At 42.2% G+C, this 12,447-nt stretch overlaps 2 protein-coding genes across 7 annotated transcripts in view; one reads left to right on the plus strand and one right to left on the minus strand.

Moving 5' to 3' along the window:
* LOC106602341 (protein FAM13A) overlaps positions 1-5,802 on the plus strand; it is a 77,059-nt gene extending 71,257 nt beyond the window's left edge. For 3 of the 5 annotated variants that reach the window (XM_045722811.2, XM_045722812.2, XM_045722813.2), the window contains 5 exons: positions 957-1,052; positions 2,266-2,349; positions 3,039-3,247; positions 3,592-3,693; positions 3,863-5,802. In XM_045722811.2, the coding sequence (XP_045578767.2) occupies positions 957-1,052; positions 2,266-2,349; positions 3,039-3,247; positions 3,592-3,693; positions 3,863-3,986 (615 nt within the window). In that variant the 3' untranslated portion in view covers positions 3,987-5,802. The remainder of the gene's footprint in view (positions 1-956; positions 1,053-2,265; positions 2,350-3,038; positions 3,248-3,591; positions 3,694-3,862) is intronic. The other 2 variants (XM_045722814.2, XM_045722815.2) reach the window with 1 other exon arrangement.
* A 276-nt stretch (positions 5,803-6,078) lies between these two features.
* LOC106610261 (putative E3 ubiquitin-protein ligase HERC3) overlaps positions 6,079-12,447 on the minus strand; it is a 35,505-nt gene continuing 29,136 nt past the window's right edge. For both annotated transcript variants that reach the window (XM_014209505.3, XM_045722816.2), the window contains exons 23-25: positions 9,787-9,970; positions 8,667-8,769; positions 6,079-8,233 (exon numbers count right to left, since the gene is read on the minus strand). In XM_014209505.3, the coding sequence (XP_014064980.2) occupies positions 8,025-8,233; positions 8,667-8,769; positions 9,787-9,970 (496 nt within the window). In that variant the 3' untranslated portion in view covers positions 6,079-8,024. The remainder of the gene's footprint in view (positions 8,234-8,666; positions 8,770-9,786; positions 9,971-12,447) is intronic.

Below are 12,447 nucleotides of genomic sequence, written 5' to 3' on the forward strand. Positions count from 1 at the left end.
GCCTGAACAGTAACTGATAGCTAAAACAAATCCAACAAATGCATTAAATCAGTCTCTGTACAGTGGAAAACCTGACCTAGATCACAACTGAAGAGTGAATAATGTCTTGAACCAGGCTATTTATGTGTGTGTAGAGTGCAGAATGTGTGCACACAGATGTGTGCTTTGAACTATGCAATATTTTCATGCAACCTAGATACAACGTTGGCTGCATTTACACAGGCAGCCATATTCTAATTTTCTTTCCACTAATTGGTCTTTTGACCAATTTACATCAGATCTTTTCACAGCAGATCTTTTTCAGAGCTGATCTGGTTGGTCAAAAGATCAATTAATGAAAAAAATATTAGAATATGGCTGCTGGTATAAATGCAGCCATAGAGACCCAGATACAACAATACATTATTAAAAGGATGAAATACCAATGAAAACATGACCTTTTCCACTGCAATATATCGTTATTGGCAGGCCAAACGTCTTTAGACGGCCGTAATGAGTATTGTCCTCTCAGCGACGACAATGGCTAAAGGACAAAAAGCCAGCTAACGTCTTAATTGAACTGTTAAGGAAGGGACATGGAATCCGTTTTTGATTGGACTAATTGCAAGGGCTAATCCTTGTTAAGGTTGTTTATCAGAAAGTGGAAAGGTGTCTCTTCTGACACCCATAGCCTTCCCTGTGTGACTTTCTATCCTAGTTTATGGCCAGTTGTCCTCTGAGGTACTAAAAAAAACATTGGATTTGAATTGATGGGGATGGAATCTATGATACCTTGCATGTTGTTGTGTGTCAGCCCTAGCTAGCAGAGTGCTATTGTAGCGCCCCAGGGGAGTGCTAATGCTAGCTAGCTAGTGTTGTGCTATTGTAGCGCCACAGGGAAGTGCTAATGCTAGGTAGCTAGCGGTGTGCTATTGCTAATAATGTGCCTTTCCCTTTTCTCTCTGCCTCTTCTCTAGGTTACCAAGACTGAGAGACAGATCATGAAGCCCCTGTATGACAGATACCGCCTGGTCAAACAGATCCTCTGCCGAGCTTCCACCATCCCCGTCATTGTAAGTATAGCTAGCTCTCTTTGCTCTCTCCCTTCATTTTCTCCACAGCAGAGGTGTTCCTGGGTTTCTCTTTGAGGAGCTGGTGGTAAAGGTCACCACGTAGCATTGGCTGAAGATCAAGCTCCTTTACGTGGGCACTTAATCCTAACAACGCTAATGTTAGCATTGGGCCAGTGTCCATAGACGGGACTGTGTGTAGTGGCTAGCCGTAGCGCTAGGTTAGCCTCAAGGCCAATGCCCTAAGCCTAAACTCGGTTTAAGCGGCTCAGTGGATCTACAGGTTCTTAACAGAGCTCAAAGGTGACAACCAGGGGCCACAGCAACTCAGCTGGCCACAGGGAACTACGAACACATACACACGCAGACTCTCCCTCTAGACCCGAAAGATGGGTACGGAGGGGCAGGAAACACTGTTCAAGAGTTCAGATTCTCATCAGACATAGGGATTCGCTGAGGCTGGATTCAAACCAGAAGGGGATAAAAAAAAAATATATATATATATATATTTTTTTTTATCCCCTTCTGGTTTGAATCTCACAATAACCTCTAACCACCAATACATTAAAGATTATTAGAATATATTTTTACATTGTAATACATTTCATCTCCATATGGTTTATGTAACAGGTATACAAGAGAACATTTTAATGTTTTGTCCCAGTTTTCCCCTTTAATTTCTTTTGTAAACACTTTGATTATGCAATATGTAATCTGTGTTATGAACCTAATGTACTGTACAGAACACACTTTATATAATGGATTTAATCCTCATTATATAAATTGGAGACCTAGCAAACGTTTATGTACGGTAGATGTAATGTACATGGTGGCATATAGGGTTATGTCAACTGCTGAATTCATTGTGTTAAAGAGCTGACTCGTCATACCCTTATCTGTTTGATCTAAGAACCTGTTACACAGCCTGCCTTTCAGAGGCTTAAAATCACACGAGAGCCTAGTGCTGTTTTCACTGAAGAAGCCTATTATGGTCGTGACAAGGTCCCACAAACATGAGCAGGTCATTTTGATCCTAGTACTTGGTACAGGATCCAAAAGAAGCATGGTAGTGTTCAGCAGAAAATCCTACAGTGACAAACCTGGTCCAAGATCAGTTTGTAGTGGATGCTATTCAGTCAGTTTCTCTATGTGGTCTGTAGTCAGAGCTGAACTGGGGTCAGTTCTCGAGTGGTAACCCCTCCTTGTTAACCCTCAGGCCTCCCCCTCCAGCAAACGCAGAGGTCCTCTACTTCAGCCCATTATCGAGGGCGAAGCCGCGCTCTTCTTTGACGACATCAAGGTGAAGACACACTGCTGCTCGTGCTCGACTAATCAGTGATCAGAACGCAACTCCCTCACATCCTCCAATCCCCTACTCCCTCACCTCTCAACCAAACCTGATTGCGGCCTGTGGATTGGGTGGCCGCCCATAGCACTCGTGGGGGGCGGTTTTGATTCAATATCAACTTGGTTTTTGATGCTTAGATTGATTGCTTTGGGATCAACTTGATAATGTGTGAGAAGGACTAACAAGGCGACTTGCCTGTGCATGGTGTGTGTCAATGTGTGTGTACACGAAAAATAAATCGGATAATCAAATAATCCAATCAAGCAAAAACAGGGAGATGGTCAAATCAACTCTGGTCTTGAGATGCTCATCACGTGTGTGCTGCTATTTGTGGATGTATTAGAATAGTTTTGATTGAGACCGTCTAAAAGAAATTCAAAGTGGAAAAATTAACAATAGACATGTATTAACCTCATCAAACTGGCCTGTGTCTGAAAAATCACTGAATAAATGTGTCTTTGTGCTCTGATTCCAGTAACATTAGATTCACAATACTTGATTCTCTTGCATTAACCTAGCTCTTGACCCTGGGGGTCCCTTGACAGCCCCTTGGCGCTACGATCAGTTCACCCCAGCATCGCTCAACCTTTCCCCCCTTAACCCTCCACTGACCTCCCCCTTCGCTGGTTTTGTCCCCATAGGAAGAGGAGGATGGCTCTGAGGATGACTCTGAGTCCAACAACAAGCCCCAGTGCCTGATCACAGGGACAGTGCGTCCAGACTTCAGTATGCTGGGCTTCCTGGACCAGCTGGAGGAGGAGACGGACGGCTTCATCTCGCCCGTCGACGAGCTCTCGCCCTCCAAGAACACCACCGACATGCGTCTGTCCAACCTGCATTCGGCCACCATGTAAGCACCCAAACCGACACTGACCTCTTCTTAATTGCCCCTGAGGGGATAAATTAAGTTGAATTGAATTAAATATAATTGACCTATATCTAAAGAATCTGTATGGGTGAATAACATGGACATTGTAGTTTAGATTGTAGAATTAAAGTACTAAGTAGTCTCATGTTATTGTTGATGTCTTATCAATTAAAGTTAGCTGTGGTATTTCATGTGTTTAGAAGAACGTTCACTTCTTAAACAACTAAGATGGAAACAACTTGAAGGACTTTAAAGCCTTTTAGAGTCAAAACAACCTTTGAGGTTCAGATGCCTAAAGCTGTGTTTGCCTCTTCCCCCACACACAGGCCGGAACTAGTGGAGCAGCTACAAGAGGCCCGGGAGGAAAAAAAGAGAATCCGCAAGAACCTAAGAGAGTTTGAAGATCAATTCTTCAGGCAAAACGGCAGGTAAGATGAGGTTTCCGGTTTCGTGTCATAGTTGGACTAAATGTAAACAATTAGATGATGCGAGGACTCATGATGTACTGTCCTTCATCTTTGGTTGCACAGCCATTTTGACCGTCGTCCATTCAGCTAATGTTTGTATTTTGCTTCCTCCCACTTGCTGTTGCCATAGAAACGCGCAGAAGGAAGACCGCTCCCCTTTGGCGGTAGAGTATAACGAATACAAGCACATCAAAGCCAAGCTTAGGCTGATAGAGGTTCTCATCAGCAAAGGAGATGCCTCTAAGTTCCTCTAAAGAAAATAAAACATCACAGACTGACAGAGGAATGAATGAGGTTCAGTCTCAATAAGAGATGAACCACACCAGTCCATGGAAAGGAAAACCATCCATAGCAAAACAGATACACCTCACAATATTTTTATTTTCTTTCTTGTGCCAATTGTTCCATAGACACATTTGGCTTCAGGAGATGCCAACATGTTGCCCCCTGATTAATCCCAACTGTAGAAGGGAAACGGTATGGCTTCGTTACTGACCTGAGAGGTGTTGGAACTGACATTTAGGTGCTGCCCCGGAGGCTACTCCATCTTGTCTGTTGTTTCCCTCGTATAGAAGAACCCCGGGAACTCAATGTCGGGCATCTTTGAATGAATACTAACCTAACGTAGCAGGCCTTAAAAGACGCCTGAGCAGAGTCCCCACATCGGTTTTTCAGGGGAAGTGGAGGAAAATACTGTATCCCTGAAAACCGGAAACATCCGCATTTTCCTGCCTTCGCAGAGTGGACCAAAACCAACCTTTTTTCAAAGGAATATTTTTTAATTTTTTTGTGCATCTTGATATTGATTGATACCAAGATCTACCCTACATTGAATAGTCATCACTAATTTAAAGGATATATTTACGAAGAGTGTTGTATTGATATAATTTATTTTTCTTCCTTTGAATGTTTATATGGTAGTTCATATAGACTTTTATATTGGATTAAAAAGTCTTAAAATGTGGAGTATAACATTAGATTTGGGATTATGTACATTAAGGTATTGCCATTTAGAGAAACAAGATTTTGTAATCAGAAATAATTAATGAGGGGATTGTGTATTTTTGTAAGGGAGACAGTTACAACCTGCATGCAAACAACCAATCAATCAGAGAGCCAGTCTAGCAGAGTTCAGCTAATGGATGGATAAAAAAAATAAAATGTAACTCATGATTGGTGCCATATGCCACATTCACGTGCAAGTCGGAACTAGGAAACTCTGAAATTTCCGACTTGCAAACTGGTTGAACGCTGCACATGTATAACTACAACCAGTTAGCGAGTCGAACATTTCCGACTTTCCTAGGTCCGACTAGCACGTGAACGCGGCAATAATCTCGATGTTAACCTAGGAAAAACACAGTTGTTGTCATCAATGCTTATATTTGTTTGTTTCCAGAAATTGTGTGTATTTTTAGCATAACTATGAGGAAATGTCAGAGGAGCGTTAATTTGTTTAAACTGAGAACTAGAATGCAAAACAAGTCTGTGTTATGATCCAAAGAAAATGACTGATTGCATACCAAAATAGTGTAGTGGATCAATGTATACAATTTCATTAATTATTGTGATCATGGTCATCAGTCACTTATGAATTTGACTGCTTGTATATTATTTTGCATTGGTGTGTTTTCTTTTCCTACTCACTTTGTGTGAAAATAAGCTATCCTGTCTTGAAATCAGTGGTATATTTTTGCTCACACTTTTCAACACCGAGAAGGGCCATTTTGTGTGGAACATCCATCCTTAAAGAAAAGTCCCAATAACTATCAAAATGGCTGCCAATCCCCAATGCAGAACCTTCAATACTCAACCAAGGCATGCTGCTTTCTCTATGTAGGTATTTTATCATAGCCTATTTGTTCCTTGTAAATATGGATCCAGATCTATGTTTACATTGCTAAGTGAGCAAGTACATTTTTCCCCAAAATGGATCATTTAAACAGTGGGACTTTCGTTTTTATTGAATGTAAAACACTGGTGGACATAATGAATTATGGGTGTGTACATTTTAGTACATAAATTGTATATGTATTTTGTATATATAAAACCAAACCTATTTTTACTGAGTTTGTTGGCGTTCGGTTTTCACTGGTGTGTTTGTGTGGTACTGAATTGGTGCGATGAATGTCAACACGTTTCACAGGGAAATACTACAAGAACACATCAACGTCATACATGTAAAGACCAAAGAACATGGCAATTTCATTCATATATTGGTTAAACTCTACAGCTAAATTAATTTCTTTACACAGTCCCCCTATAGTACCTCATTTATCCACAAGCAAATCCTTATTCCCAGACCAATCTATAAAATAACTTCTTGATTTAAAAAAACTACAGGGCAAGCTGGAATTACGTTTTATTTGTTCAGGAAAAAAATAAAGAAATGTCATCCATTTAAAAGGTACAAAATTAAATATGATATACTTGAAACAATCCAGTTATAGATCCACTAATAAGCCCTTATTTGCATACATTGACCAAGAAACATTGACCCCCATGATTTGGAATTGTCGCCATTACGGTGGTGAAATAAGGAATGAATAGGCTTTTCCCTTAGCCTGGTCGCTGATTGGTTTGTTGTCTTGCCACCTACTTTAGTCAGCACAAATGGATTAGGGACCAGGCTATAATAGAACACACTGAGCCTCCCTCAGGTATTGCCCTAGCTCAGCTTTGAATAAACAAAATGTCACTATGACATTTGTTTTTGTGTCACTATGTCATTGTTTACACTGAGGGCAACGAGTTATAAATGAAAATCATAGTAATTTTTCCCCTTGGGAGAATTTGTGGCAATTGATGTATTAAAACAAAAGACAAACAAGGAGACCAGCCATCCTTATAGATTATGACATGTTTGTCTTGACCCCAGTTACAGTGGAGAAAGACATGGCTTAAGAAAGGAAATGGTATGCTGAGACATTCAGTAATAGGACTGAATAGGCAGAATGCACAAAGTTATTTTTATCACTTGCATATCAAAACACACGATCCAGATACACTTGCGAGAATAGTAATTGAAGTAACGTCCAGGAAACGATGCAGAGATGTTCAAAGTGCAACGTCCCCTGACCCTCATCCAAACGTCATTATATTACTGAGCTGTTTGCTTCAGTTCGTTATTGCTAATAATATCACCCAATATAATCTGTTCCTTAAACCTAATCAAATGACCCAAGACTAATTCTGGAGGTCAAACTGACCGATCCTTATGTCGTTGGTCCGAACGCTGTGTCATCATAGAAGGAACCGGTGGGAACCATAAACAGATATTCTGTAAATCAACCTATTATCCGCCAGGCCACGAATTTGCACTCATTCTGACCTCGTGGCACCAATAGATCTCCCAGATTGACATTGAGATTATTTATTCCTAATCTGGGGTTACAGGGTTCAAAGACATTTGGATCAGCTGTATTTCTGTGTTTTGTTTATAATGTAACGATGAGGAGTCTTTTTAGCGTTTCCTCTCGACAACATGCAGACATTAACATCCATAAAAATTAAAAAAAAAGACTTCACCAATACTACTGTAATAAAATCACTCCAACGGCATTGCAATCAAAGAAATATTGATAAATGTAAGATTGAGGACATGTAAGTAACTCCAGTCGGTCAGTTAGTCTTTTTAATGTAGAAATAGACTGGTATTGTGGGTATGGCATTAGAACGCCATGTATTTATTGGGCTTGAGTATGGAACTGTCTGCCTGCTGTTCACTCATGTATTAATCTTGTATCATCTGTCCCAAGATCAGCGGTAAAAGACCAAACTGATGTATTAATCTGGTATCATCTGTCCTCAAACCTCCCCAAGATCAGCGGTAGAAGGCCAGACTGATGTATTAATCTGGTATCATCTGTCCTCAAACTGACCCAAGATCAGCGGTAAAAGGCCCGACTGATGTATTAATCTGGTATCATCTGTCCTCAAACTGACCCAAGATCAGCGGTAAAAGACCAGATCCCAGCTTCAATGTTCACCTCTGACACGTATAATTTTTCAAATCCCCAAAAAACTATTCAATAAATTATCTTAAAGCAACAAAAAAGCTGGTTTAATTAAAACTGTTCAAGTTATGTACATCAATCTGCATAGAAGACACAATTATAACTCAAAATATATAATCTCTTACGGTAAACTGTATAGGGAAAGTGCTATGGAATAGTAGCCCCCTTCCCATCCAGCCACCCCCATTCACAGGGCGTTGTTATTAAAGCACATTAGCAGCCATGCTAATTCCCCTCCAGGCCTCTAGGGGGAGCCACTGACCCAGCCAATGGGTCTCACACCAGGCTGAAGCCCTCGTACTGCTCCACGGCCTGGGTGAGACGGCGATGCAGGGTCTCTTTGGTCTGGTAGCGGGGCATGTCCAGCAGGTTGTAGCAGGTGTGGGCCACAGGCAGATAGTGCTCCTCGGCCGATGTGGACTGGATGGAGATGCGGAGGCTCTCCATGCCATGGATGGGGATGCGGTCACTGCCCGTCAGGAATACTGGGAACGAGGGGAGGGCTAGTGTTAGCATTAGGTATAGCATTATAGTTGAGAGAGGGAGGGATAGCTTTAGATTTAGATGTACAGTGTCATTGAGGCTGAGAGTACTAATACTCAAGCAGCTTTCTTTCCTCGTCTTCTTTCCTTGTAGCATTAGAAATAGATAGCCAGTGGCTCAAGCTCAATGTTAAGTGCCTATTTAGACCTTGAGTAAATCTACAGATTGTCATTGTGATAGTTTAACGAGGTGTTGGCTGAGGGCTCTACTCAGTATTGACATAAGAACCGAGGGCTCTACTCAGTACCTACTTAAGAACCGAGGGCTCTACTCAGTACCTACTTAAGAACCGAGGGCTCTACTCAGTACCTACTTAAGAACCGAGGGCTCTACTCAGTACTTATATAAGAACCGAGGGCTCTACTTAGTACTTACATAAGAACCGCTTCTTCTTTTCCAGAGGGAACTCATGGAATACCTCCCAAAACATCCTCACAGTCGGATGAGTGGCTGAATACTCTCCTTTGTAAACCGCATTCTGTAGTAGAAAAGCCAAAACAACATAATATGGTTCTATTATATTAAGGACAGTTATGTAACTGAAGTTGGCCAACTGGTATGATTCCTATAAAGCATTTTACTTCGTCACTATCATTAAGTGTTATTCAGAGTTAGAACATGATTCCTTCATATGTGACAGCCTGTGGAATTCCTCACAGAGCTGTGTGTGTGTGTGTGTGTGTGTGGCTCTGTGTGTGTGGTGCATACACTCGCGCACTTGTGTGCAGACCCTTTACCTAGCCTAACCTAACCCCAGCGTTCAAACTTCATACACATTTCCCACATTCTGAGCAGTGCAGTGAAAACACCCTGCTTACGCAAGAGTCCCCATCATGTTGTCAATATCCTGCACACGACACTCGCAGTAAACACAGATCACAGGCCCCTTACAGTCATCTGAAGACATCAACACGCTAAAAACAAACTAATCCAGGAGAAGCCCAGTGCACATTACTTACGGTGACCTTGACCTTTTTAACTTCCTCCATTAGCCAATGGCTAATCCCCATGCCCTCCTCGGCTCCGCCCTCAGCGAGCCATACATGTCCCGACGTTCGAACTTGACCAGGCAGACGCTCAAACTTCCTGGTTTCTGACTGGGGTTTTGTCTAATTGGCTATGCTCTCGGAAACTGCCTGGTCAAGACAGGTTCATTTTAGTGATCAATTATTTTGATTAGTTTTGACACTGTGCTTTGCAGTATGGCATCAACTGTTTTATTATATTACACCCCCCCATTTTGATGTTCTCCGGTAACAGTATGTAGTGTTAACACCAGTGTTTTCCATGGATGTTTGACTCCGTGATTGACTGCCCTGGGGTGTATTCACTCTCACATTCTCCATCTACCATCTAGGGTTAGCTTAGCACTCACATTCTACATCACCTACCATTAGGGTTAGCTTAGCATTAGCACTCACATTCTCCATCGCCTACCATTAGGGTTAGCTCCGTATCACCTACCATTAGCACGAGCGTTAGCTTTAAAGCTCACCTTCTCCATTTCCTCCCAGTTATAGTTGTTGTTTCCCACCACCATGGCCATAAGCTCGGAGGGCTGGAACAGCGACAGGATCTTCCCACCACACACCTTCAGGAACCCAGAGGAGAAGGCCTGGTACAGCTCGCTCACCGAGTCCCTGAACATGTACTTCAGGTAGGCCTCCACAAACTCCTCCCTGACACAGACACACAGACAGACATAACACAAAGAATATTGAGTGGCCATACTGTTTACCATCCTAATTTTAGAGATGCAATCAGTAGTCTGGTTGTAGTTAATAGCCAGGGCCAGCCCTAACCTTTTGTGGGCCGTATGCAAGCACTCTTGGCAGCAGATAGAAACATTTTACATTTGAATAATTTACTGCAATTCTACACATTTTGCCATGGGGCAGAGAGAAAGTTTTGCAGTTGTGAAACTAATTTCATGAAATTCTACTATTTAACATGGGACGGAGAGAAAATGTTATAATTTAAAAGCCAATTTCCGGCACGTATACACATTTTGCGATGGGGTGGATAGAAATGTTTGCCGCTTCAAAGCTAATTTACTGATATTCTACACATTTTGCCATGACTTATGCCATCTTCATATGATTTTCGAGTGAGAGTAATTCCCTGTAACCATTTAATTTGTTATTGCTTAAACCCCTGCCTGTCTCATGTTGCTGCACTAATACGACACAAACACACACACGTGATGTGACAAGCCCCTCCACCTACGGCCATGCCACACAGAGGGGTTGTCAGCCCTAAGATGGTCATCATGGTGAAGACTACATGGCCCATAACCCACTGCTCTACAGGTCATCTGGCCTGAGTGGCATCATGGTTTAAATGAATGGTTTCCCCACATGGAGAGCAGCAGGAGCTGCTGAAGACTATCCAAGCGCCGTAGAACTGTTTAAACAAAGGACTTTGCTTCAGTTTGATGATTGAATAAGTTATACTCAGACAGAGTGGCCTTTTGATTTGGTTTGTCATTACTCTATTATTTGATTAACAAGTTTGTTATTAAAATTAATCATATGATGCAAAATTCATCATCGAGGGATGATTTCTGTATTTTGAACATTACATATCTTGAAAACTTGATTGCTGACAAGCAAAACATTTAGGGACTCTGTCAACAATGGACGAATGAAACAAATACCAAAAGATAGTTTTTGGGTGAAATTTTCCTTTGAGCTGCGACTGTACATGCTGTTCCTGTGACTGTCAGTATAGCTTCATTCTCAAGGCAGGCCTATCCCCTCAGGAGGGGAATAGGGAGTTGTGAGGATAGAGAATAGCAGTGAGAGCAGCACTAAGGCTGTGTCCCAAATGGCACCCAATTCCCTATATAGTGCACTACTTTAAAGGGATTAGGGTGCCATTTGTGACGCAATCTAGCGGTCTCTCCCAGGAGGAGGTGTCACAGGGGAGGTGTTCTGTGTTCTGGAGATACGCCCTACTGGGCAGATTGGAGACCCTTGGCCACTGCACCGGCCAATCAAAACAGATTAAAATAGACCATACATAACCCACCACCATAACCATCTATAATTGAGATCCAAAACTTTACCAGATGACATGGGACTGAGACACCCATCTTGAATTTAGTAACTATTAAGGGGCTGGGTACTGTGCATTCTGCAATGTGGATTGGAGCTCTACTCATTAATACTTTCATCCTAGTAATAAACAACTATGCCAGTTAAAGGATGGGACTTTCACCAGATTAATTTCTCTCATTTAGTCAGGAACTTAACTGGTAAAGAACTTTATCTTTAAAACAGCACATGACGAGACAGAGAGAGAGTCAACTGTTCCCTTGCACATAGGATATTTAACACACACACACACACACACACACACACACACACACACTTTGTCCCTGTGTGAGGTTCCTGTGAGGAGGAAAAGATGATGATGGCAGTGTGTGTTAGGCCTGGAGTTCAGCACAGCATGGCCCAGGGAGGATGTGTGAACTCTGTGTAGCAACATGGTTGGCCACCCACCTGATTTCCTGACAGATATTGTAGCAGCCAGCTACAGAGACGTCAGGAAAGCTGCAGGGGAATAGGAACATTGCTCTTTGGCCTACTCTCCCTTTCTTACTACTCTCCCTTTCTTACTCCCACACACACACACACACACACACACACACACACACACACACACACACACACACACACACACACACACACACACACACCCCCAGCCTCTCCCTCCAGAGATTTAACTGGCGAGCCCCACAGCTAGAAATAAAAACACTCAATCTGACAAACGCCAATGAGGAATGGGAGCAGGAAACTTGCCATAGCATCTGTGGGCTAAGCTAGCCTCCACAACTCCACTCACAATAAACAAACCTCCCTCGGTGTAATGAAGAGGAAAGGTGACTCAACTCATTGTTTCCCAGTTTTTCCTGACCATGTGACCTGTCCTGGAAAACTCTGGGCTGCAGTTAGAGTCTATAAGTAGGAAAAACTCCTGGCATTATGCTTTCACTTATTTACATTTTAGTAGACGGTCCTATCCACAGCAACAATTAGGGTTAAGTGCCTTGCTCAAGAGTACATTGACAGATTTTTCACCTAGTCACCTCAGGGATTCGAACCAGTGACCTTTCAGTTACTGGTCCTGTGCTCTTAACCACTAGGCTATCTGC

The sequence above is a fragment of the Salmo salar genome, chromosome 08 (assembly GCF_965601325.2).
Source record: "Salmo salar chromosome 08, fSalSal1, whole genome shotgun sequence".
Taxonomy (NCBI): domain Eukaryota; kingdom Metazoa; phylum Chordata; class Actinopteri; order Salmoniformes; family Salmonidae; genus Salmo; species Salmo salar.